Source organism: Entelurus aequoreus, linkage group LG25 (assembly GCF_033978785.1).
Source record: "Entelurus aequoreus isolate RoL-2023_Sb linkage group LG25, RoL_Eaeq_v1.1, whole genome shotgun sequence".
NCBI lineage: Eukaryota > Metazoa > Chordata > Actinopteri > Syngnathiformes > Syngnathidae > Entelurus > Entelurus aequoreus.
Genome location: NC_084755.1, coordinates 22,990,969 through 23,013,899, shown reverse-complemented (window position 1 = coordinate 23,013,899; position 22,931 = coordinate 22,990,969). Strand labels below are relative to the sequence as shown.

Below are 22,931 nucleotides of genomic sequence, written 5' to 3'. Positions count from 1 at the left end.
TTGTTTGGTTTAGCTTTCATGGTGTAAATAAGATTGAAATAATGGAAAAAACAAATATAAAATGTTCCAAAGTGATTTAATAACTATTAAAAATCTCAATCAGCAACTGCTTGCATTACTGTTTTATGTAGTTTAGCTTTCATATTGTAAATGATGAACAACAAAAAAAACATAAATAAACGTTCCAAAGCAAGTTAATGACCATTAATGTTTTCAAACAGCAACTACTTGCATTACTGTTTCATTTAGTGCACCAACAAACTACATTTTTTAAAATCCATTCCTATTTCCACAGCTCGCTTGTGCCAGCAGGATTTCAGTTATGTCAGTGTCGGCAATATAGGCCTCATTTGAATAAAAACACTGTTTTTTTCCCCAAGAAACTTCAAGGCTTTTAACGCCGTCATTTAAAGTAAAAAGGTCACCCGGCTTCTGTCAAATGTTCAAATTAAATTTGAAAGTACTGAGCAGGGGAGCACTTGAACACATCTCTTTTTATGTAATTCCATCAATAAAAACTTTTCGACTGAACTGTGAACAAACATTTTTCACAAATGATGTTCATATTATTGATCAGGGAGGGGGGGATGTGCTGTTATTTTGATATCAGTGACAAAGCAGGAAGGGGATAGGATTAAGTTTGTGGTAAAATTACATGGGCCTCTTCGGCCCCCAATAGGTCGCAGGGTCCTATACGGGGCGACCCTTACCATAAAATACATTTTTCATCAAGTCATGACACATTTTATTCAGCGGCAGCTGCAATGAACGTCCACCACTTCTCGTCTTGTGTGAACTTGTTTTGGCAAAGAAGGAAATCACGTCCGATGAAGTGGTGAACATGGGCTTCAATCACAGTAGACTGGCAACCTTTTAAGATAATCCCAGTTTGAAGAACATTTTCCCAGAGAAAAAAACCCCTCCTGCAGTTGTTTCCAGAGCCACAAGCACCACATTTGGAACCTTGGAGGGTTTAATCTCATTCTCAATTTAGCCATTTTCAAGACCGAAATGTGGTACATAAACAAAATCCTGTTTGAGGTCACAGGGAGTCAAAGTTTTAAGTGAATCAACAGAAACCAAACAAAGCAAGGTGTTCTCAGAAGAATGCTGTCGAAAATCATACAAAAAGTTAGTAAAATACAAAGCATTTGAAAAATAAATACTTGTGTCAATAATATCCTTTTGGTGAAGGGATATACAACTAAACTGTTTAAGGGGTCAATTTTCCAGAAAGCTAAGGACTGTGGGGCCGGCTTCTCCCGTCATTGTTATTTTTATTTTGTATACTTCTGAGAACCAGCGTTACCATGAATTGATTAACATGGACCCCGACTTAAACAAGTTGAAAAACTTATTCGGGTGTGACCATTTAGTGGTCAATTGTACGGAATATGTACTGTACTCTGCAATCTACTAATAAAAGTTCCAATCAATCAATCAAAAGCGTCCTCTACAGTAGACATTAGTGTTGTCCCGATACCAATATTTTGGTACCGGTACCAAAATTATGTCGATACTTTTCGGCATTATTGGCTTTATTTTAACAAAAAATCTTAGGGTATATTAGACATATGTTTCTTATTGCAAGTTTGTCCTTAAATAAAATAGTGAACATACAAGACAATTTGTCTTTTAGTAGTAAGTAAACAAACAAAGGCTCCTAATTTAGCCGCTGACATATGCAGTAACATATTGTGTCATTTTCCATTCTATTATTTTGTCAACATTATTAAGGACAAGCGGTAGAAAATTAATTATTAATCTACTTGTTCATTCCCTGTTAATATCTGCTTACTTTCTCTTTTAACATGTTCCATCTACACTTCTGTTAAAATGTAATAATCACTTATTCTTCTGTTGTTTGGATGCTTTACATTAGTTTTTGATGATACCACAACTTTTGGTATCAATCCGAAACTAAGTAGTTACAGGATCATACATTGGTCATATTCAAATTCCTCCTGTGTTCAGGGACATATTTCCTGAGTTTATAAACATGATATGCATTTTTTTTCAAACAAAAGATGTTATGATGCCAAAAAATATTGACGTAATCACAGTAGTATCGACTAGATACGCTCCTGTACTTGATATCATTACAGTGGATGTTTGGTGGAGGTCCACCAATGGTGTTTGTTTACATTTTGACGCCGGTGAGCTACGGTGTGTAGTGAAGCATATTTAGAGGTACTAAGTGGGGAAATTTGCCATAATACAGGTGAAACAAATAAATAAATAATATTTTTTTAAAGTTTGTTTATTCCAGCAATTCGATTTACAAGGTGAAACTAATACATTATAGAGGATCATAACATGCAACTCATCATATTTCAAGCCTTCTTTTGATTACATTTTTATTTTACGAAAATTAATTACATTAAGTCTCAGATAATATAATATGTATGCCATGATCATCAAAATTATAACAAATAAAGGCTTGACACGTCTCACTTTGCGTGTGGTGAGTTTACATCACATATTAGTTTCACATTTGACGTTGAATTGCTGACGTGAATGAACTTGCGCACGATATTCAAATTGTTTGAGTTTCACCTGTATTCTTATCAGCGACGGAGCATGAATTCATATTTCATATGACGCGCCCTGTCATTCGTTAAATTGCCATTTTATATGCGCTTCTTCGTACAAAAAGGGGCTCGAGTTTAGGGTGGGGCAGCCCTGAATGCAACTGTGACGACCCACCATGGGACGCATAAGTAGTTGCAAGGTGAAAAACACTATTGAATATAAAGTAAAAAGGCGGTGCCCGCGTGGCTTACCTCTCTCCTCCTCCTTCGCCATTTTGGGCATTATCTATGAGTGTCTGCAACCGATGAATTGTATTTACATAACTTCTAATGCTTTATACGATTTGGTCTTTGTCGGACCTTTTAGAACCAACGAAACCAAGGCACCACTGTACCGTATTTTCCAAACCATAGGGCGCACCGGATTATAAGGTGCACTGCCGATGAATGGTCAATTTTCGATCGTTTTTCATATATAAGGCGCACCGGATTATCATATAATTATATTTTTTTTTCTAAATTGAAAACATTTCCTAGTGGTCTACATAATATGTAACAGTGGTTCTTTGGTCAAAATGTTGCATAGATTATGTTTCTGACAGTCGCTTCAGGATGCACCGTTTTGTGGGCGGTCTTATTTACGTGGCTCACCTTCGGCAGCGTCTTCTTTGTTGTAGCGGTTTAGCGTGCAAGGACGGGAGTGGAAGAAGTGTCAAAAGATGGAGCTAACTGTTTTAATGACATTCAGACTTTACTTAAATCAATAACGGAGCAGCATCTCCTCATCCGCTGGAAATATGTCCCATGAAAAAACGTCTCTAATAACTACAGTTCCTTGGGTGAATAATGTAAACTCACTACACCGGTATGTTTTAGCGCTTTCATGGCAGATATAAGAAATAACTTTACACTACTTTATATTAGAAATGGCAACAGCGGAGGATGAATGTCCCATAACAAGAAGATTAAGTCATAAGAAAAAGCTTATCGACTACGTAGTCGACACGGACTACAAAGGCGTACACGCGCAAATTTTCAGGACTTATGCAGATCCCAAATACAGATCAGCAGGTACCAGAAGGTAAGAAAAGTTGCTTTTGCACAATATTGCGAAACAAAACGCCAGATAATATGTCTTACCTTATACACACACCATAATAATACCTGTATGTTGAAGCACAGTACAATCCATCAAGCGGTGCGGCTTCATAGCTTACCAAAGTCGTACTAAAACATTTTGATATATTTTTGAGCGCCGTGTGTAATGTTCTATATTTTCAATGGAACATATACAATGTTGGTGTTGTTTACTTGAGTCATATTGCAGTCTACACGTATCTCTTGTGTCTGACTGCCATTATATTGCAGTCTACGCATATCTCTTATGTTTGACAGCCATCTACTGGTCACACTTATCATTTTACCATGTACCAGCAAAAACCAGAATTATTCTGTACATTAGGCGCACAGAGTTATAAGGCGCACTGTCGAGTTTTGGAAAAAAAAAAAGATTTTAAGTGCGCCTCATAGTCCGGAAAATACGGTACATTTTATTATAATTGCAATCCCATCTCTAACGAGCTATGTGGTATGACAGGATGGTGAATTCTGCCAACACGTCTGTGTCAACCTGAGAACTTTAACCTAACTGCAACGTTGCAGCATGTCAATAAGCGCAACTATAATAAGCCACATCCCAACATTCAGTTGTTGATTTGTTAAATGATTAAGTCGGGAAATGCATATCATCCCTATGTTATACTTGCAATGGCCCAGTCTATCTTTTAAAAACATAGAACCGTTTGCCCACTCTTAGTCCAACTGGAACCCCTAAATGCAGCATTGTTCTTCTCAACATACAAATGAAGAAAAACAAAAGTTTAATTTGATTTGTTTCCAATGCCTTTGTTCCAAGAAATCCAATAGTACTTCTTTACTATTTTTTCATAGTTAATTACTTTTTGTACAAAATCCTACTTAATTCTTCTGAGAACAGCTTAAGGAAAGATGACTTCAGGGAAAAAATAGAAAATATATATATATGTATGTTTTTGCTTTATGTGGCAGATATGCTTACGGTTAAAGCGTCCCAAGCTTTCTTTCCCTTACAACTCATATGTACAAGACAAGAAACAATAAAAAACACCTTGAATGTCTCTAAGCAGTTTTCTGTGGAGTTTAGCCCTAAATAGAAATATGAGGCAAGGATCACTTGAGTTTTTCACATTTTACGGTAGCAGTTAAACGACCAAGAATGGTCATGTTTCACAGCGGTTTGGGCGGATCTTTGCAAAAGGCCAACAAAAATTGGATAATGGTGCTCGAACAGTAGCAAGAGGCACTGTGCTGCTTAAGAATAGCTGAGTGTCACCATGTACAGTATGTCTGAGAAATAACTGTTGTTATTTGTGCATTCATCCACATGTTTAGTCATGTGGCATTAGTTATACACAGCCAGACATCCATTATATATTCACAAGTATGAATTAAAATCAATTTGGGCGCAGACAATATAATCTGACAAGGCATGCCAACACCCACTTACACTGACCACTGTGTACTAAACACACACACACGGTTATAAACCATAAGCGAACATGCCTGTCACGAGATGGATAATTGAGTCAATTGACATTAGAAGATAACTGAAAAGAGATGTTGGCAGTAATATTAAAAGGGTTTTTCCCCCCCTGTGTTATTACATTTAAATGTTAAATGATTTGGAATGTACTGTTACTTGTCTTCTCCTGCTGTATGATCTTCCACGGATTCTCACAAAATCCCATTTGCATCACTTGTTGACATAATAATTAAGAAAAAAAAAATGCTACGCACTGATTTCAATCTTTCATACTGACGTTAAACCGCAGATTTCCTTTTATCATGGCCACAATTGATGTATTTACTTCTCCGTGTGTGCATTAGCTGTTGAAATGCAAATGTCTCTGCCCCATCTGGTACGTCCAGCCTGCATTTGACAACTCTGTCAACAGTTCAGCATGTGGTCACCTCCAACAGAGTAACTTCCACTCGGGTCTAAATATATCCACGTGCTGCATTATGTAAACCTCCCAGCTCCAGTGATGAGTCCTTCCAATTTAACACCGGTGATTGCCCAAAGATTAAAACACATGGCACTGAGCAAGTACGGTCTAAAAGATCCCAAAACGTGGTCACGCAAATATTATTAAACTGTTAACATTTGCTATTTGTGAGATAAACAAAACCTGAAAATGTAAAATGTTCTATAAACGGTGCTACAATGAATTGTAAAATAAAAAAGCCATTGTGAGTTATATCCCAGGTGTCCCAGGCACAGTTGCACAGTCTGTGCTCGAAGCACAATATCCTATACACAGAGCATGCCAAAAAGACGAAAAGGCAAAGTAGTGTCCAAGATTTTTCTTCTCTCTACCTTTAAGAAGGTTCTCCATCCTACAAATGGCAAAGTAGAACCAGAAGTAAACAAACAATGCTTAATACTGGTCCCCCAGTCAAAGCTTTTGCTGTGCCGATACACCCTTCCAGTAATCCAGGATGTCATGCAGGTCCTCGCCTTTAGCAAATTGCACCTTCTTCCGAAGGGCGTTCCCGGCCGTTACGTAACAAGCCTCATCACGCTGGCCTTTACGGTAAGGACGGAAGCGCTCCCAGATCCTCAGTGTGCTCTCCGAGGAGTACTCAGGACTGGAGGAGTAGCCGGAGTAACTAGAATGGTGGCGAGCCGGCGAAAGCTGGGAGTAAGATGCTGCATCCCTACGGGAGCGTGATAGCGGCTTTAGGAAGGAAACCCTCTGGGCTGGGGACCCCTGGTGGGAGCCGTCGTAGTAGAGAGCTGGGACAGAGTGGCGGTGCTCTGAGCAGTGGTAGTCCTGCTGCACATCCAACTGCTGTTGCTGTTGATGATAATGATGGGCATTTTGGTTTTCCTGATGTTGGGCACCAACACCACCACTGTCGCAACCACCGCCACCCCCTCCAGTGCAGCTCATACTCCCCACTAACGGCAGTCTTTCCAGGGGCTCCCCACAGCCCACAGGACTGGCCCGGTCTGAGTATTGCTGTTGATTACAGGCATCTGGACTCCTTGGCTCTGGAACATCTAGACTATAGACACGAGCTCCGCCACGCTCCCTGTCCCGGCCTACAGAGCCACAAGAGTTGGTGCTGGTCTGTTTCTTGACGGCGTTCACAATCACCACAGCTGCATCCGCACTCATTTGGCGCTGAATGGGGCGTACAGCGTTGGCCGGTGGTGGCGGTCTGTAGGGAGGGGTGACGACGAAGCCACCACCGCTGATCCCTGGGCGCTCAGAAAGTGGGTATTCAAGGCAGGGAGCGGGGGTGGAGGTGGGATTTTGTTACCTTGGCATGAGTCCGTCATCCCTTGTGAAAGAGTAATCAAGCCACGGGTAAGAGCGGATGAGCTGTTTGGGGTTGGGAGGTAGGGTTGGAGGAAGGTGTAGGATTTGGAGAGGAGCCTGAAGCTGCAACAGCTGCTGCGTCTAGCTTCAGTGCATCAATGCAGTTGTTAATAATCTGGTTGACTTTGTCCACCTCCATTGCAATGGTCCGAGATCTCCGATGCTGAGCCATGCCCATCGTCCTCAGAGTCTTCTCCAACATCAGTTCCATCATCCTCCTTAAATCATCCCCTCTCATCACTCCATGCCCACTGTCTCTCCGAGCCTCTCCATCCCTGCCCCCCCACTTCTGATATCCATGTAGTTCCCCTTTACTTCCCATGGCCTCTGAGAAAGCCGTGGCCATTTTTTCCACTTGGGGGATAGACGACAGTCTTGAGGAACTGGTGTTAGCTGAGTGAAGCATTCCAGTGCTCGAGGATGTAGACATGGGTAGCTTTCCCCCATGGTGGTGATGATATTGATGGTTGCTCTCTGGAGTGTTCCTGCAGCTTGTGGACTGCTGCTGGATCATTTGCAACTGCTGCTGCCACCTGAGGTCCGTAGCGCATCTCCAGAATAGTTTTCTTGACACAGATAACCTTCTTCTTCTCATCATGCATACGTTTCTTTCGTAAACAGTAATAGACAAAGCCCAAAACAATGAGCATGCCAAATAGGCAGCCCACTATTGTCATGATGTAGTGTGTAGTGGTGGAAGGTGTGGGAGTATGTTCTCGGAGCGAGTGGAAAACGTGAGGCAGGTGTGATTATATCTTTGAGAGTTACGGATGGATGCGACACAGAAGGTGTAATTGGTGTGTGTTTGAGCTTGCTGAGGGTGATCTTTTCCTTGTTGTTCTTAGCGTCATAACATCAGACACATACGTGTGGTTGTACTGTGTTAGAATATACATTTTGCTGAAGGGCCTCGGAATCTGGACGAGAGCGACGCTGATGACAAAGACACCTGATGGAGCTTGATGCTTGGAATGAAGTTGTTTTCTACCCCTGTGGAGGTGTTTGGCTGGTGGTAAGGACCCACACCACCGTACATATCTGGACCCATCCCAGAAGGACCATCCAGGTCTGGCGGGAGGGATGTCATTCCAGGAATCATCACTCCGTCTCTGCAGTGGGAGAATAAGATGTTTTTGGCATTTCGAGCGGCATGACCGGAAGCAATGGGGCTCAGTAGGGGAAAGCCGAACATCTCCCGGGGTGTCTCGCACTGAAGACGATCGTAGGTGTGCGTGACGTTGTTGAAAGATTCCAGCCAGATAAGGAAACTGTAAAGATCACAGCCACAATGGAAAGGATTTGCTGCTAGTTCGCAAACCATTAGGTGATTTAGAACTGTAAATGTCGAGGGATCAATCCGGCCAAGTTTGTTGGATGACAGATCAATGCTGCTAAGGCTGGGGCACTCCCAGAATGCATTGCTGGCGATAACCTCAATTTAGATTATGCTGGAGGAATAGACATTGCATTCGGCTGAGCCCCCTCATCATACCCTCTGTCAGGTTGGTTAGTTTGTTGTAGCCCAGCTGTAGGACCTAAGGAAACACAAAACCATGTATAAAGAGAACGTTAGAACCAAAATATGTCCGAACACACTGCAGCTTTATGGTTTGTGTCACCTGTAGGTTAGCTTGTCCCGAAAAGGCGCCATCTTCGATGTAGCTGATTTCATTCTTGGTCAGATGAGATCTGTGAGGTTGGTGAATCGGTACATGGAGTTTAGGGACACAGCTTTAAGTTTGTTCTCATTGAGTCTCAAGTCATGGACAGTGTTGTTGATGTGTTGTGGGATTGTCTCGTACGGTGGTTGGTTCTGACTGCAGATAGCCAACCACACGTAACCTTTGTCCCCCTCAATGAGCCAGCAGTCCCCGTTGACCACACCGGGAAAGCGGTCGGCAATTAGGAGGGAGGAAATAATAGCAATGAAACCTGATGTGGTGGAAAGACTCTGCATGATGAAGATGAACGAGGGGATGCTTTTCAATCCAGAAGAGAAATGCAAGGGCAGGCACAAAGGAGGCTGGTTTGTCGTGAAAAATAATTCAGCAACGGTGACAGAGGAGGTTAGGGGTCCGTGTAGGGTACAGAAGGGGTGTAGGCTTTTCAATGTCAGTCACAGCTTTATGGCTATCATGTTTGATTAGCAGGTCACCCGTGTTACGTCATGTCTTGTCGGGCTGCAGTGAGGAGGAGCCACAGCTTATCTTCATGCTCTCACAGGATCTCAGCTCTCTGTAGAGAAAATACAACACAAGGCAAATATATTACTTTGGGGATTATGCATATTTTATCACTTCATTTCAAAGGACTTTCATATAAGGTTGCATTAATCCAGAATGAGTGTAAAAAAAAAACAACATTATGATTTGTGCATTTTCAGAATGTGCTTGTTCTAGTTTAAACAAAGAAAACAATCTGAAGTTCTCTTTATTTTGAAGTTATCGTGCCGTGATTTGGACAGTTCGGCCCACTTGGGAGTACATTTCTCTCCATGTGGCCTCCGATCTGAAATGAGTTTGACACCCCTGATCTATACTCATTCACCCCCCCCCCCCCCCCCCCCCTTCCTGCAAATACAATGAGGTCATCAAGCTGTGTCTGCGATATGCAGTACATGTTCTTCTGCCAATAGCCCCTCAGGCCACGGAGCAAAGGATTCACAGTAATTCCAAAACTGAGAACACATTGTCTCTCGTCCGACATTTCTCACGGTGACACTCTTATGGGCGAAAGACAACCTCTGTGTTCCATCTGCATGTCATTTGAATAGCAGTCAAGTGTTTACATAAGTAGAGGATTAGCTGCCTGTTGCATCATGAGAGAAATTGCCCACTTGCCGATTGAACGGCTTGGAAAAGCATACCGCATGCGACACGTGCGTTACACAATCCTCCCTTATATATGTACATTCCCAATCCACATGCTTTTAAATCCTCAGTGCTTCATCCACATCCACCTTTCTTTCGAACAGTCTTTTGATTCCCAATATCGTCACATCAGAACCACTGCTGTCTTTCACTCTGCTGAACTTTGTATTTGCTTTGTGCTCAGATGTCTTTCAAATGTGTGTTACGGAGAATTGAACTCCTTTCCCGTCTATTCCGGTCCATACTCCCTGAAGGAGCCCATTCTCCCGTGTAAGCCATGAACTACTTCAGAAATGTTAGTAAGTAACTTGAAATGGTCACAAATGGAAACATAACAAAGAAGAGTGTGTGACAAAACACACCCCAGGGGTAATTCAACATTACTTTTTTTCCAAGCTTTGAACCCTGCGGCTTAAAAACAGTGCTCCTAATTTATGTATTTTTCTTCTAAAACGGCCATCATACGGCCATCATTTTTTGTATTCAACAAATACTTTTAATATAAACACCGACAGACACCAAAAAGGTGTGTTATTGTTGTGCTATAGCTCCATCTTTCGGACAAGTTCCTCACTGCAGGTGTACTTCGAACTATTCGCTAGCTACTAGCGAGCTGTTAGCTGGCTATGTTTTAAGTGTTTATAGTGCCACCTTTATCATTAGTTTTAAAGCCCATCTTTTGTCTCCACACTGTTTCTGCTTGCCTGCGATGAGGGTGGTGACTTGTCCAGGGTGTACCCCGCCTTCCGCCTGAATGCAGCTGAGATAGGCTCCAGCGACCCCCCGCGACCCCAAAAGGGACAAGCGGTAGAAAATGGATGGATGGATGTTTCTGCTTGCAAGTGCTCTGTGCTTGTGTTGGTGTTGACTTGTGACATGCGCCTTGTGCCATCAGTCGGTGCATGAAAAAAAAAAAGTACTGGTATTTTTCAAAGGCAGTATAGTACCTTTTTTAATTTGATAGTACCGTGGTATTTTATTAGTACCTCTATACCAGGGGTCGGCAACCCAACACGTTGAAAGAGCCATATTGGACCAAAAATACAAAAAAAAAACACATCTGTCTGGAGGCGCAACAAGTTAAAAGCCTTATGTAAGTGTAATGAAGGCAAAACATTAAGTAAGTGTCTCAAAGGGTTAGGTAACTCCTGGAAATTACTGGCTTAAAACTGCCAAAGGTATAGATGTGTATGCCCAAATTAAAGGAAAGGACATGCTGTCTTCTTCTAGTGGATTTATTACAATATTTGCAAGCTGGGTAACGTTTGCTGTGGTCTGGAACAACATGGCACACAATCAGAAATGCAGACAATATTAATACAGATAATGTGTCATGAGACATGCAAATATAAATTAAATACACATAGGACATAAGTAAAGGAAATTAAATGAACTCAAATATACCTACAAATGAGGCATAATGATGCTATATGTACACACAACTAGCCTAAATAGCATGTTAGCATGGATTATTAGCACTTCACGCAAGTCAATAACAACAACAAAGCTCACCTTTGTGCATTCACGCACAGCATTAAACGTTTGGTGGACAAAATGAGACAAAGAAGGAGTGGCATAAAACAAGTCTTTCTGTGGCAGCAACGAGAAAGTTGTACTATGGTGAGTTCATGGACCGCCAAAATTAGTAGGACAAAACGGCGCTGGCCAAATACTGTCACCAGTGAAGCATAAAAACAAACATATTGAACAAAGGGCTTTCTAACAATTAGGAAGGTGTGTGTGATGTTTGTCCTCCTACACAAACATTATTAAAACAATTCCCCCCCCCCCCCCCATCTTTTTCCATTTTGAAAAAGCTCCAGGGAGCCACTATGGCGGTGCTAAAGAGACTCATGCGGCTCAAAAGTCGCGGGTTGCTGACCCCCGCTCTATACCGTAAAAACCCTATTTATTAGGGATGCAAATCTTACATCAACACACAATTTGATTCGATTCTTGGGGTGACGATTCGATTCAAATTTGATTCTCGATTCAACAGGATCCAAACCGATTCTTGCAATATATTATTTGGTATAAAAATGATAATAAAACCTTTCAAAACAGGTTACATGTTACAAAAGCTATACTTGGCTGCTGACATATAGTATGTTACGGATATGGCCTAAAACCGTATCGGCAGTAAAAAAAAGCATCCTTTTAAAAAAAAAAAAATTCTTTAAAATTATAATTAATTTAGAAATGCAATTAATAAGAATCACGATTCGGATGATAATACATAGCAGGCCTGGGCAATTATTTTGACTCGGGGGGCCACATTTAGAGAAAAAATGTGTGGCCGGTATATATATCTATCTATGTATATATATATTATATATAAATGTAAATATACGCACGCACACACACAAACATATATAAGCTGTGACAATATGCCGTACAATATGTGTGTGTTTGGGTCCTATTTTTAGGAACACTAATACAAAAACTCACAATAATGTCGGATCGAATGCTAAAAACGTTATGACAGACCACCTTAAGAAACGGAACGGAATTTAAAATGTTCTACTGAATGAGACACCCAGGAAATGTACATGAATATAAAGAATGTGGGATTTACAATATTAACTATGAAGGATAAAACACTGAATATTGACAACATATGAACGTCACACCCCCTCTCCATCAACATATTTTACAATCAAGCGAAACGCAACAAAAATGCAACAAACACGGCGAAATATGAATGTGAAGGGTAAAAAAACAAAACACCTACAATTGGATATAATATCACTTTTCTTGTAGAACTTTGTTGTAAAAATCTCCTTCCGCATCTGTCCCTGACACCCGTATTTCAGGCCGCTCTGGAAACACTCTGTGGAAACGCTCCCCACCCACACTGCTTGGTGCCTCGTCTGAGCTGCTGTGACTTACATTACCATAGTAACTAATTAGATGACCATAGTAACTAATTAGATTACCATAGTAACTAGTATATAATTCAAAAGCGCAGATTCCAACCATTGAAATACTTTGTATAGTTCAAAACTTACGGTCATTTAAAAACATGACTGCACATCATAATGGCAGCTACACTTTACATCTTAAAGATCTAAAAAAATGTTTTGGGAATGTCCGGCGGGCCAGATTGAAAAGCTTAACGGGACACATGTGGCCCCCGGGCCTCAAATTGCCCAGGTCTGATCTACAGTATATGGTGAATCCAATGTACCATAAATTCCGGACTATAAATCGTTACTATTTTTCCTACACTTGGACCATGCGGCTTATAAAACTGTGCGGCTAATTTATGGATTTTTTTCCCCCCCAGCTAATTGCCCTTACGTTTTGTGGTCAATAGTTTCCATTAAACCCAAACAGAGGACTGAAATGATGTGTTATTTTTTGTGCTGTGGCGCCACCTTTTGGACGAGTTTGCTCACTGCAGGTGCTGCGAGTTGAAAATGTACTTCCTGTTTTGCCTCAAACCGAAAGTAAATAACCGTCCATATTGTTTCAGCTCGAAAGGATTCTTCATTCATCACTCCAAGCAAAGTTTGTAAGATTTACAATTTCACTGAAACAATTCATAGTTACTAAACCGTCTCATATGTGATGTATGTAGGAGTGTTTTCATGCGTCGTTAGCATTAGCTAACATGCTAACACATCTACGAGTGTCTGTGTTGGTATTATTAACTTACTATAGCATTCTTTGTGTTGTTTCAGTTTCAAAAATGTCTCAGTAAATTCACCAAAACGTCACCCGTGGAGTTATTGAGTCTGTTAAGCTGATTGGAGAGTGAGCTTCCGCAGCTACGATGCTACTGTTGCCAACTCGCACGGCTGCAGTAAAAGTGACCCCAAGAGGCAGCAACCATTGATTGATTGAAACTTGTATTAGTAGATTGCACAGCACAGTACATATTCCGTACAATTGACCACTAAATGGTAACACCCGAATAAGTTTTTCAACTTGTTTAAGTCGGGGTCCACGTTAATCAATTCATGGAGAGTGATGAGCAGGTAAGAGTCTTTTAATTTCTCAAAACAGAGAAGGAAGAATTTGTGCATGTAAGGTTCTTAACATAGTCAATCCTCGAGCCCTGAGGGAACAGGCAGGCATAAATAGCAGCCTGATTGGCAACTGCAACCAGGTGTGCCGGGCTGCCAATCAGGGACAGGTGAGGAAAACGAGCGCTCAGAGGAGACATGCAGGAAATGGAAATCAAATAGGAGCAGTGGCAAGAAAAAAAAAAACACAAAACAAGGAAACACAAACAGAAGTGAAGTGACAGATCGTCACAGCTACGATGACTTATGTTGTGTTTGATCACTGTTTGAAAACAATTAACCCTTGTGTGGTGTTCATATTGTTGTTACTCAGCCAGTGTTTGTGGGTCTGATGGACCTGTTGCATTTTGTGGCTTTTAATGCCTCACAATCAAACACTTTTATGTTAAAATACTGACTTATCCCAAAAAACATCTGTAATGAAGTGCTTCGAGAGGCTGGTAAAGGAATACATTGTCTCCAGACTTCCCCCCCACATTCGACCCATACCAGTTTGCTTATCGCCCTAACCGCTCCACAGAGGACGCCATCTCCTCTGCACTCCACCTGAGCTTAGCACATCTGGAAGGAAAGGACACACGTACGGATGTTGTTCCTGGACTTCAACTCGGCATTCAACACCATCATCCCGCAGCACTTGGTGAGCAAACTGGCCCCCCTTGGATTCAGTACCCCCCTATGCAACTGGCTGCTTGACTTCCTCACAGACAGACCCCAATCTGTGAGAGTGGGCAACAACACCTCCAGTGCCATCTCCCTGAGCACCGGCTCCCCCCAGGGCTGCGTCCTGAGTCCGCTTCTGTTCACGTTGATGACCCATGACTGCTGCGCCAGGTCCACTACTAACCACATTGTGAAGTATGCGGACGACACGGCAGTAGTGGGCCTCATCCGTGACAACAACGACATGAACTACAGGGAGGAGGTGAAACATCGGGTTGACTGGTGCAGAACCAACAACCTGGTCCTGAACGTCGACAAGACCAAGGAGATCATTGTCGACTTCAGGAAGCACCAGTCCAGCCACGCTCCACTCTTCATCAACGGCACAGCAGTGGAGATGGTAAGCAGCACCAAGTTCCTGGGGGTGCAGATAACTGACAATATGACCTGGTCCCTACACACCAGAGTTCTTGTAAAAAGAGCTCAGCAGCGCATGCACTTTTTGCGTCGGATGAAAAGAGCACAGCTCCCTCCCCCCATTCTCACCACATTCTACAGAGGCACTATAGAGAGCCTACTGACCAATTGCATCTCTGTCTGGACTGGAGCCTGCAGTGCCTCAGACTAGAAGTCTCTCCAGAGAGTGGTGAGGACGGCGGAAAAGATAATCAGGACTCCTCTTCCTCCTATCCAGGAGATCGCAAAAAGCCGCTGCCTGACCAGGGCTCAGAAAATCTGCAGAGACTCCTCCCAAACCCACCAAGGACTGTTTTCACTGCTGGACTCTAGAAAGAGGTCCGCAGCCTCCGTAGCAGAACCTCCAGGTTCTGTAACAGCTTCTTTCCTCAGGCCGTAAGACTCTTGAACGCATCATAATAATCCCCTCAATTCCCCCCAAAAATGGATGAACTCGCTGGAATATAAAGACAATATAACATACATCCATAAACGTAGATGCATATGCAAAAGTGCAATATATTTATCTTTACAGTAATCTATTTATTTATATCTGCACCTTATTGCTTTTTTATCCTGCACTACAACCAGCTAATGCAACGAAATTTCGTTCTTATCTGTACTGTAAAGTTCAAATTTGAACGACAATAGAAAGTAAGTGTAAGTCTAAGACCCACAAACGCTGGCTGAGTAACAACAATATGAACGTTGCATGGAAATTTATCTGCCAGTTTCTGCATCCCACAGGGATTCTTCTTTTGTGTTTCTGCACCTGCGCTTCCCACACAAGGTTGCAACATTGTTTGTCCACACTGTCTGCTCTCATTTTCTCGCACATTTGACCCTCTGATGTTCTGTGTACCTACACTCTGTCCTCTCCGTCTAGGCCTGCTGTGTGTGTGTGTGTGTGTGTGTGTGTGTGTGTGTGTGTGTGTGTGTGTGTGTGTGTGTGTGTGTGTGTGTGTGTGTGTGTGTGTGTGTGTGTGTGTGTGTGTGTGGGCATGTGGTACACAGAACATCAATTTCCACACTTCTATTAGCCCCGGTTCCAGTGGACCACGGACATCTTATATGTAATAGAAATGTGTAGGGGGGGGGGTGTAAGGTGTGTGTTCAGTAAATATGTATTCTGATATATGTTCTTAACAGAAAATGAGCCAAAGCCAGTGAGTCTCAGTTTGAAAAATTAATTAATTGTATCATTTTTCTTTTAATACAAATCGAAAATGGGTCCCACAGACCCGAACACCACACAAGGGTTAAGTAAATAATCATGTACAAAATCTTTCTGTGTAAATAATTAATTTCACAACATATATATCTGTGGGTCATACTTTGGTGTGGCTAATATTGTATTCTTATACATTTAGTGGGTGTGGCTTATACGGTATATTAGCATCAAGCTAGCACCTTTATTTTGAATTGATTAACGTGGACCCCGACTTAAACAAGTTGAAAAACGTATTCGGGTGTTACCATTTAGTGGTCAATTGTACGGAATATGTACTTTACTGTGCAATCTACTAATAAAAGTCTCAATCAATCAATCAATCAATCAATCAAAAAATGCAGTTCTTTAATTTTGTAATGTGTCAGAGAAGTTATTTTGTATCTCATGAGAAGTTGTACCGACATATTTTATTTCTGTGTGTTCAGGTTTTTTTTAGTGTTTTGAAGTAAAGACTTAAAAGGCTCTCGAATAAAGACAACTTGTTATCTTTCTAAGCCAGCAAGAAGAGGCATTAGCTGGGGAAGAACAGCGGATTTCTTTTATCGGACGTTTTAGATGCAGACCAGGATAATCCGAAACCTGTTTTTTTGCTGCTATCAGACTGATATCAATGTTGGTAATTTCAGCCCTATTCTCCGTGCATATACAGTCGTGGTCAAAAGTTTACATACACTTGTAAAGAACATAATGTCATGGCTGTCTTGAGTTTCCAATTAATTTCTACAACTCTTGTTTTTTTTGTGATAGAGTGATTGGAGCACATACTTGTTGGTCACAAAAAATATTAATGAAATGTGGTGTGGTAATCTGAAATTTCCTTGTTCATTTCTATTGTCTGCACCATGTTCACTCTCTCAGTATGGAGTGCAGCTGACGCAAGGCAGCAGCACACACCTGACCTTGATTAGCAGCAGCCTATTTTAACTGGCTGCTGACGGCCGGTGAGCGCCGGAACTTTGCCATTGCTACCAAACGGTTGGTCGTGCAAGAGGACTCACTAGTTCGTGTACCTTTCACCTCAGGTTGGCCCGTATAATCCTAGCCTTGTCTAGCGTTTTATTTTTGTACCTTGTTTTATTACTTCTCTCATGAAGTATATTTTTCCTAGCCTTGTCTAGCGCTTTTAGTTTTGTGTTTTTTCTCTCTCAGTAGTTTGTTACATGGTGTGTTGTGTTTTCCACCATCGCCATTGTTTTTTGCTACCTTGTGCTTCCGCCTAATAAAGAGGAAGAACAATTGTAAACCCAAACTCGTCTCTGCATCCTTGGGATCCACATCACCAAACCCTAACAGAAAGTTCCGGCCAAAACGATGGAACCCGCAGAGACAGACTCCTGGAAGAGAGCATTGCAAGGCCAGGCTCAAAGGATCAACCAGCAGGGGGACCAGCTTGACCACCTGAGCCGAGGTCTACAGGGGATGTCGGAGCGTCAAGACGCCATGTTGGAGCGAATCAACATGCTGTTAGCCACCGTCGTACCCACCTCGACCACCGTGCCTGACCAGGCATCCACCCAGCCTACACAACCCGCTAGTACTAGCAACATACGGCTTTCCCGACCCGAACGTTTTTCCGGGGAAAAGGAAGACGTAAGACAATTCCTGACGCAGTGTGAACTTCATTTTGAGCTAAACGCGTCCGCTTTCACCTCTGAGCGGGCTAAGGTAGCGTTTGTGATCTCTCACCTGTCTGGCCGTGCTGGCACCTGGGCGACTGCCGAATGGAACCGTCAGACCACCTCCAGCTCCACATACGCGAACTTTTCCAAATCCTTGAAGCAAATCTTCCAACGACGACTCCCAGGTAGAGAGGCAGCGAGATCCCTTTTCCGGCTGCAACAGGGTTCACGACGGGTCGCGGATTACGCGATCGAGTTCCGCACCATGGCGGCCGACTGTGACTGGGGTCCCTCGGCGCTGTTGGACGCCTTCTTCCTGGGTCTCGCGGACGAAATTCGTCATATGATGATCCCGCTGTCACTCCCGACGAACCTGGATGATCTAATTGAGCTGGCGGTGCAAATCGACTTCCGCCTACTAGAGGAGAGGAGGGATCGACGAGGAAGACAAGCCCCACCTAGCAGCCAATCAGCGCCTGCTAGACCCGCCATCTGCAAGACGGAGCAACTCGTCCCCGAAGACACCTCTCCTTCATGGCAGATAGACGAGCCAATGCAACTGGGAGGCCGTCGACTCACCACCGCCGAGAGGGAACGCCGTTTTCGCCTCCAACTCTGCCTATACTGTGGAGGCGCTGATCACCTCATCTCCCGCTGCAAGGAACTGCCGCGCCCCGCCGCACGGCCACGAGTGCGCCCTCACTCGCCAGAGGACACGTCCACCAGAGGTCGCCGTTCTCCTTCGTTGGCCGCAGGCAGAATGCAGCTAAAAGGTACTCTTTCTTGGCCTAACCAACAAATAGACATTTGCGCTCTCATTGACTCGGGAGCAGATGATAACTTTTTAGATTTTGAGTTCATGAGACTCCATAAGATTCCTGTTGTAAAACTGTATGTACCCAAGAGGGTGTATTCTCTAGATAGGCGCCTATTAACCAGCATAACCCACCAGACACTCCCACTCAACCTGCGCTTGTCTGGAAATCATTGTGAGAAAATAATTTTTTTGATTGTGCCATCACGGTCCGCGCCCATCATTCTTGGGTTAACCTGGTTACAGAAGCATAACCCGAGCATAGACTGGCCTCGTTCGGCCATTATTAATTGGAGTGTTACCTGCCACATACATTGTCTCCGTTCCGCAGCGGGATCTCACACACCGCCACCTACCGCCGTTATAGAGAACATAGACTTGACAAACGTGCCCACAAACTACCATGACTTAAGAGCGGTGTTTAGCAAGGATAGAGCACTCTCACTTCCCCCCCACCGACCCTACGATTGTGGTATCGATTTGCTAGCCGGAGCGGCTTTACCATCGACCCGTTTGTACAAGGTGTCGAACACCGAACTCAAAGCACTAGAGAAATACATAAACACTTCAATAGCTGCGGGCCTCATTCGCCCCTCGACCGCACCAGTAGCCGCCGGATTTTTTTTTGTCGAAAAGAAGGACAAGTCCCTACGGCCTTGTATAGACTACCGCGCTCTTAATCTGATTACTGTCAAGAATAAGTATCCTCTTCCTCTCCTTGATTCTGCATTTACTCCCTTACAGTCCGCAAGGTTTTTTACTAAACTCGATCTACGTAACGCGTACCATCTAGTTCGCATCCGAGATGGGGATGAATGGAAAACCGCATTCAACACTCCTCTCGGACATTTTGAGTATCTTGTCATGCCGTTTGGACTTACAAATGCACCTGGCGTTTTTCAGGGCTTCATTAATGATATTTTTCGGGACATGACAGGGCGGTTTCTCTTCGTTTACCTGGACGATATATTAATTTATTCTTCGACATTTGACGAACATGTGCAGCAGGTTCGGTTAGTCCTTCAACGATTGCTCGAAAATAAACTGTTCGTCAAGGCAGAAAAATGCGAGTTTCACTCATCTTCCATACCCTTCTTAGGATTTATCATTGAGGAGGGTAGACTCAGACCGGACCCTGCTAAGGTCAAAGCAGTAGTAGACTGGCCCACTCCGGTGTCCAAGAAGCACCTCCAGAGATTCTTGGGCTTCTCTAATTTTTATCGGCGATTTATTCGCAATTTTAGTCGCGTCGCTGAGCCACTTACGAGGCTAACTTCTACTAAGGTTCTGTTTGAATGGACACCCGATGCCAATTCCGCGTTCCTAAGGCTAAAAAGATTGTTTACTTCGGCTCCTGTGCTTTGTTACCCTGACCGTTCTCTCCAATTTTTTGTTGAAGTGGACGCTTCTGATTCAGGTGTAGGGGCCGTACTCTCCCAGCAATCTACCAGCGACCAGAAGTTGCACCCCTGTGCTTTCTTCTCTCGTCGCCTATCCCCTGCCGAGAAGAATTATGACATTGGCAACAGGGAGCTTCTGGCGGTCATCTTGGCCCTTCAGGAGTGGAGACACTGGCTGGAAGGGGCGGAGCTACCATTCATCATCTACACGGACCACAAGAACCTGTCCTACTTAAGGACCGCACAGAGACTGAACCCTCGCCAGGCCAGGTGGGCACTATTTCTGACCCGTTTTAACTTTATCATCACTTTCCGACCTGGTTCTCAGAATGGGAAGCCCGATGCCCTGTCCCGTGTCTACTCTTCGTCCTTGGAAGATTCCTCACCTGAACCTATTGTTCCCCATACCCACTTCATTGGGGGACTCCAGTGGGACATCGAGCGGCAGGTCTTGGAGGCCCTGAAGTCGGACACATCTCCGCGGGGCTGCCCACCAGGTCGGCTGTTTGTGGTTCCTCGGCTCCGTTCCAGCGTTCTGGATTGGGCACATGGGTCGAAGATCGCTTGCCATCCAGGTATTCGTCGCACCAGTTTTATCCTCTCCCAGCGTTTTTGGTGGCCATCCATTCTGGCAGATACGAAGGCGTTTGTGGCAGCATGTCGGATCTGCTCCCGGAACAAGGCATCCCACCAGGCCCCAGCAGGACTGCTACACCCATTACCCATCCCCTCCCGCCCGTGGTCACACATAGCTGTGGATTTTGTCACAGGACTGCCCCCCTCTGAGGGAAGTGACACCATTTTGACCATTGTGGACCGGTTCTCGAAGATGGCCCACTTCGTAGCCCTCCCCAAGCTGCCGTCTGCTCTTGAAACAGCCCAATTATTAGTGCTCCACGCTTTCCAGCTGCACGGCATCCCCACTGATGTTGTATCCGACAGAGGGCCACAGTTTTCCTCGGCCGTCTGGAGAGCATTCTGCAAGTCTCTGGGGGCCTCCCCTAGCCTATCCTCCGGCTACCACCCTCAGAGCAATGGACAGACCGAGCGGACCAACCAAGACCTGGAGGCGGCCATCCGGTGCACTTGTCATCACCAACCCGCAACCTGGTCTGAAAATCTCCCATGGATAGAATACGCTCACAATTCTCTCATTAGCTCCGCCACCGGTCTGTCTCCATTTCACGTCGCCTATGGTTTCCAACCCCCAGTTTTTCCTTCTACCCAACCCAATGCCGACGTACCATCCGTAACGGCACACCTGCGTCGGGCTCACCAGGCTTGGCGCAACACCAGGGCTGCGTTAAAAAGAACATCGGCCAGGAACCAGGTCTTAGCCAACCGCCATCGCACACCAGCCCCACACTACCAGTTGGGACAGAAGGTCTGGTTATCGTCTCGGGACCTACCATTGGCCACCGACTCTAGGAAACTGGCTCCCAGGTTCATTGGACCATTCCCCATTGTCAAGATAATCAACCGTGTTGCAGTCAAACTCCGTCTCCCAAGATCTCTTAAATGCCATCCTGTTTTTCACGTGTCCCGCATTAAGCCTGTCTCATCCAGCCCGCTCAGTCCTCCTGAGGTACCGCCTCCTCCACCCAGGCTGGTTGAAGGTCACCCAGCGTTTACAGTAAACACCATCTTGGATGTAAGAAGAAGGGGCAGGGGATTCCAATACCTGGTGGACTGGGAGGGGTACGGCCCGGAGGAGCGGTCATGGATTTCTAGATCGCTTATTATTGACAAAGACTTGATCAAGGAATTTTACATTCGATTCCCAGACAAGCCAGGTAGGCCGCCAGGAGGCGTCCGTTGAGGGGGGGGGGGGGTACTGTGGTAATCTGAAATTTCCTTGTTCATTTCTATTGTCTGCACCATGTTCACTCTCTCTCTCATCCACAGTATGGAGTGCAGCTGACGCAAGGCAGCAGCACACACCTGACCTTGATTAGCAGCAGCCTATTTTAACTGGCTGCTGACGGCCGGTGAGCGCCGGAACTTTGCCATTGCTACCAAACGGTTGGTCGTGCAAGAGGACTCACTAGTTCGTGTACCTTTCACCTCAGGTTGGCCCGTATAATCCTAGCCTTGTCTAGCGTTTTATTTTTGTACCTTGTTTTATTACTTCTCTCATGAAGTATATTTTTCCTAGCCTTGTCTAGCGCTTTTAGTTTTGTGTTTTTTCTCTCTCAGTAGTTTGTTACATGGTGTGTTGTGTTTTCCACCATCGCCATTGTTTTTTTGCTACCTTGTGCTTCCGCCTAATAAAGAGGAAGAACAATTGTAAACCCAAACTCGTCTCTGCATCCTTGGGATCCACATCACCAAACCCTAACATGTGGTTCTTTTATGAATGTATTATGGGTCTACTGAAAATGTGACCAAATCTGCTGGGCCAAAAGTACACATACAGCAATGTTAATATTTAGTTACAGAACTTTCCTCCAGAATGTCTTATATTTGTCTATGTGATGTCAGATGAAACAACAATTGAGCTGTTTGGCCACAATACCCAGCAATATGTTTGGAGGAGAAAAGGTGATCTCTTTAATCCCAGGAACACCAATTCCTACCGTCAAGCATGGTGGTGGTAGTATTATGCTCTGGGCCTGTGTGCTGCCAATGGAACTGGTGCTTTACAGACAGTAAATGGGACAATGAAAAAGGAGGATTACCGCCAAATTCTTCAGGACAACCGAAAATCATCAGCCCAGAGGTTGGGTCTTGGGCACAGTTGGGTGTTCCAACAGGACAATGACCCCAAACACATGTCAAAAGTGGTAAAGGAATGGCTAAATCAGGCTAGAATTAAGGTTTTAGAATGGCCTTCCCAAAGTCCTGACTAAAACGTGTGGACAACGCTGAAGAAACAAGTCCATGTCAGAAAACCAA

General features: G+C 44.0%; 1 protein-coding gene and 1 long non-coding RNA gene across 2 annotated transcripts in view; both read right to left on the bottom strand.

The window, feature by feature from the left end:
* Window positions 1–4,015: 4,015 nt before the first annotated feature.
* LOC133642174 (protein phosphatase 1 regulatory subunit 29) lies at window positions 4,016–8,912 on the bottom strand. Its single transcript, XM_062036241.1, is given in 15 exon segments — window positions 4,016–6,855; window positions 6,858–6,974; window positions 6,977–7,103; window positions 7,105–7,172; window positions 7,175–7,213; window positions 7,216–7,267; window positions 7,269–7,424; window positions 7,426–7,667; window positions 7,670–7,759; window positions 7,762–7,800; window positions 7,803–7,883; window positions 7,886–8,393; window positions 8,395–8,490; window positions 8,575–8,639; window positions 8,642–8,912. Coding segments are annotated over 15 exon segments (2,781 nt in total). The 3' UTR covers window positions 4,016–6,025.
* Window positions 8,913–8,994: 82 nt separating this feature from the next.
* LOC133642457 (uncharacterized) overlaps window positions 8,995–22,931 on the bottom strand; it is a 242,932-nt gene continuing 228,995 nt past the window's right edge. The window contains exon 3 of the long non-coding RNA XR_009824518.1: window positions 8,995–9,190. This is a non-coding gene — a long non-coding RNA (uncharacterized LOC133642457). The remainder of the gene's footprint in view (window positions 9,191–22,931) is intronic.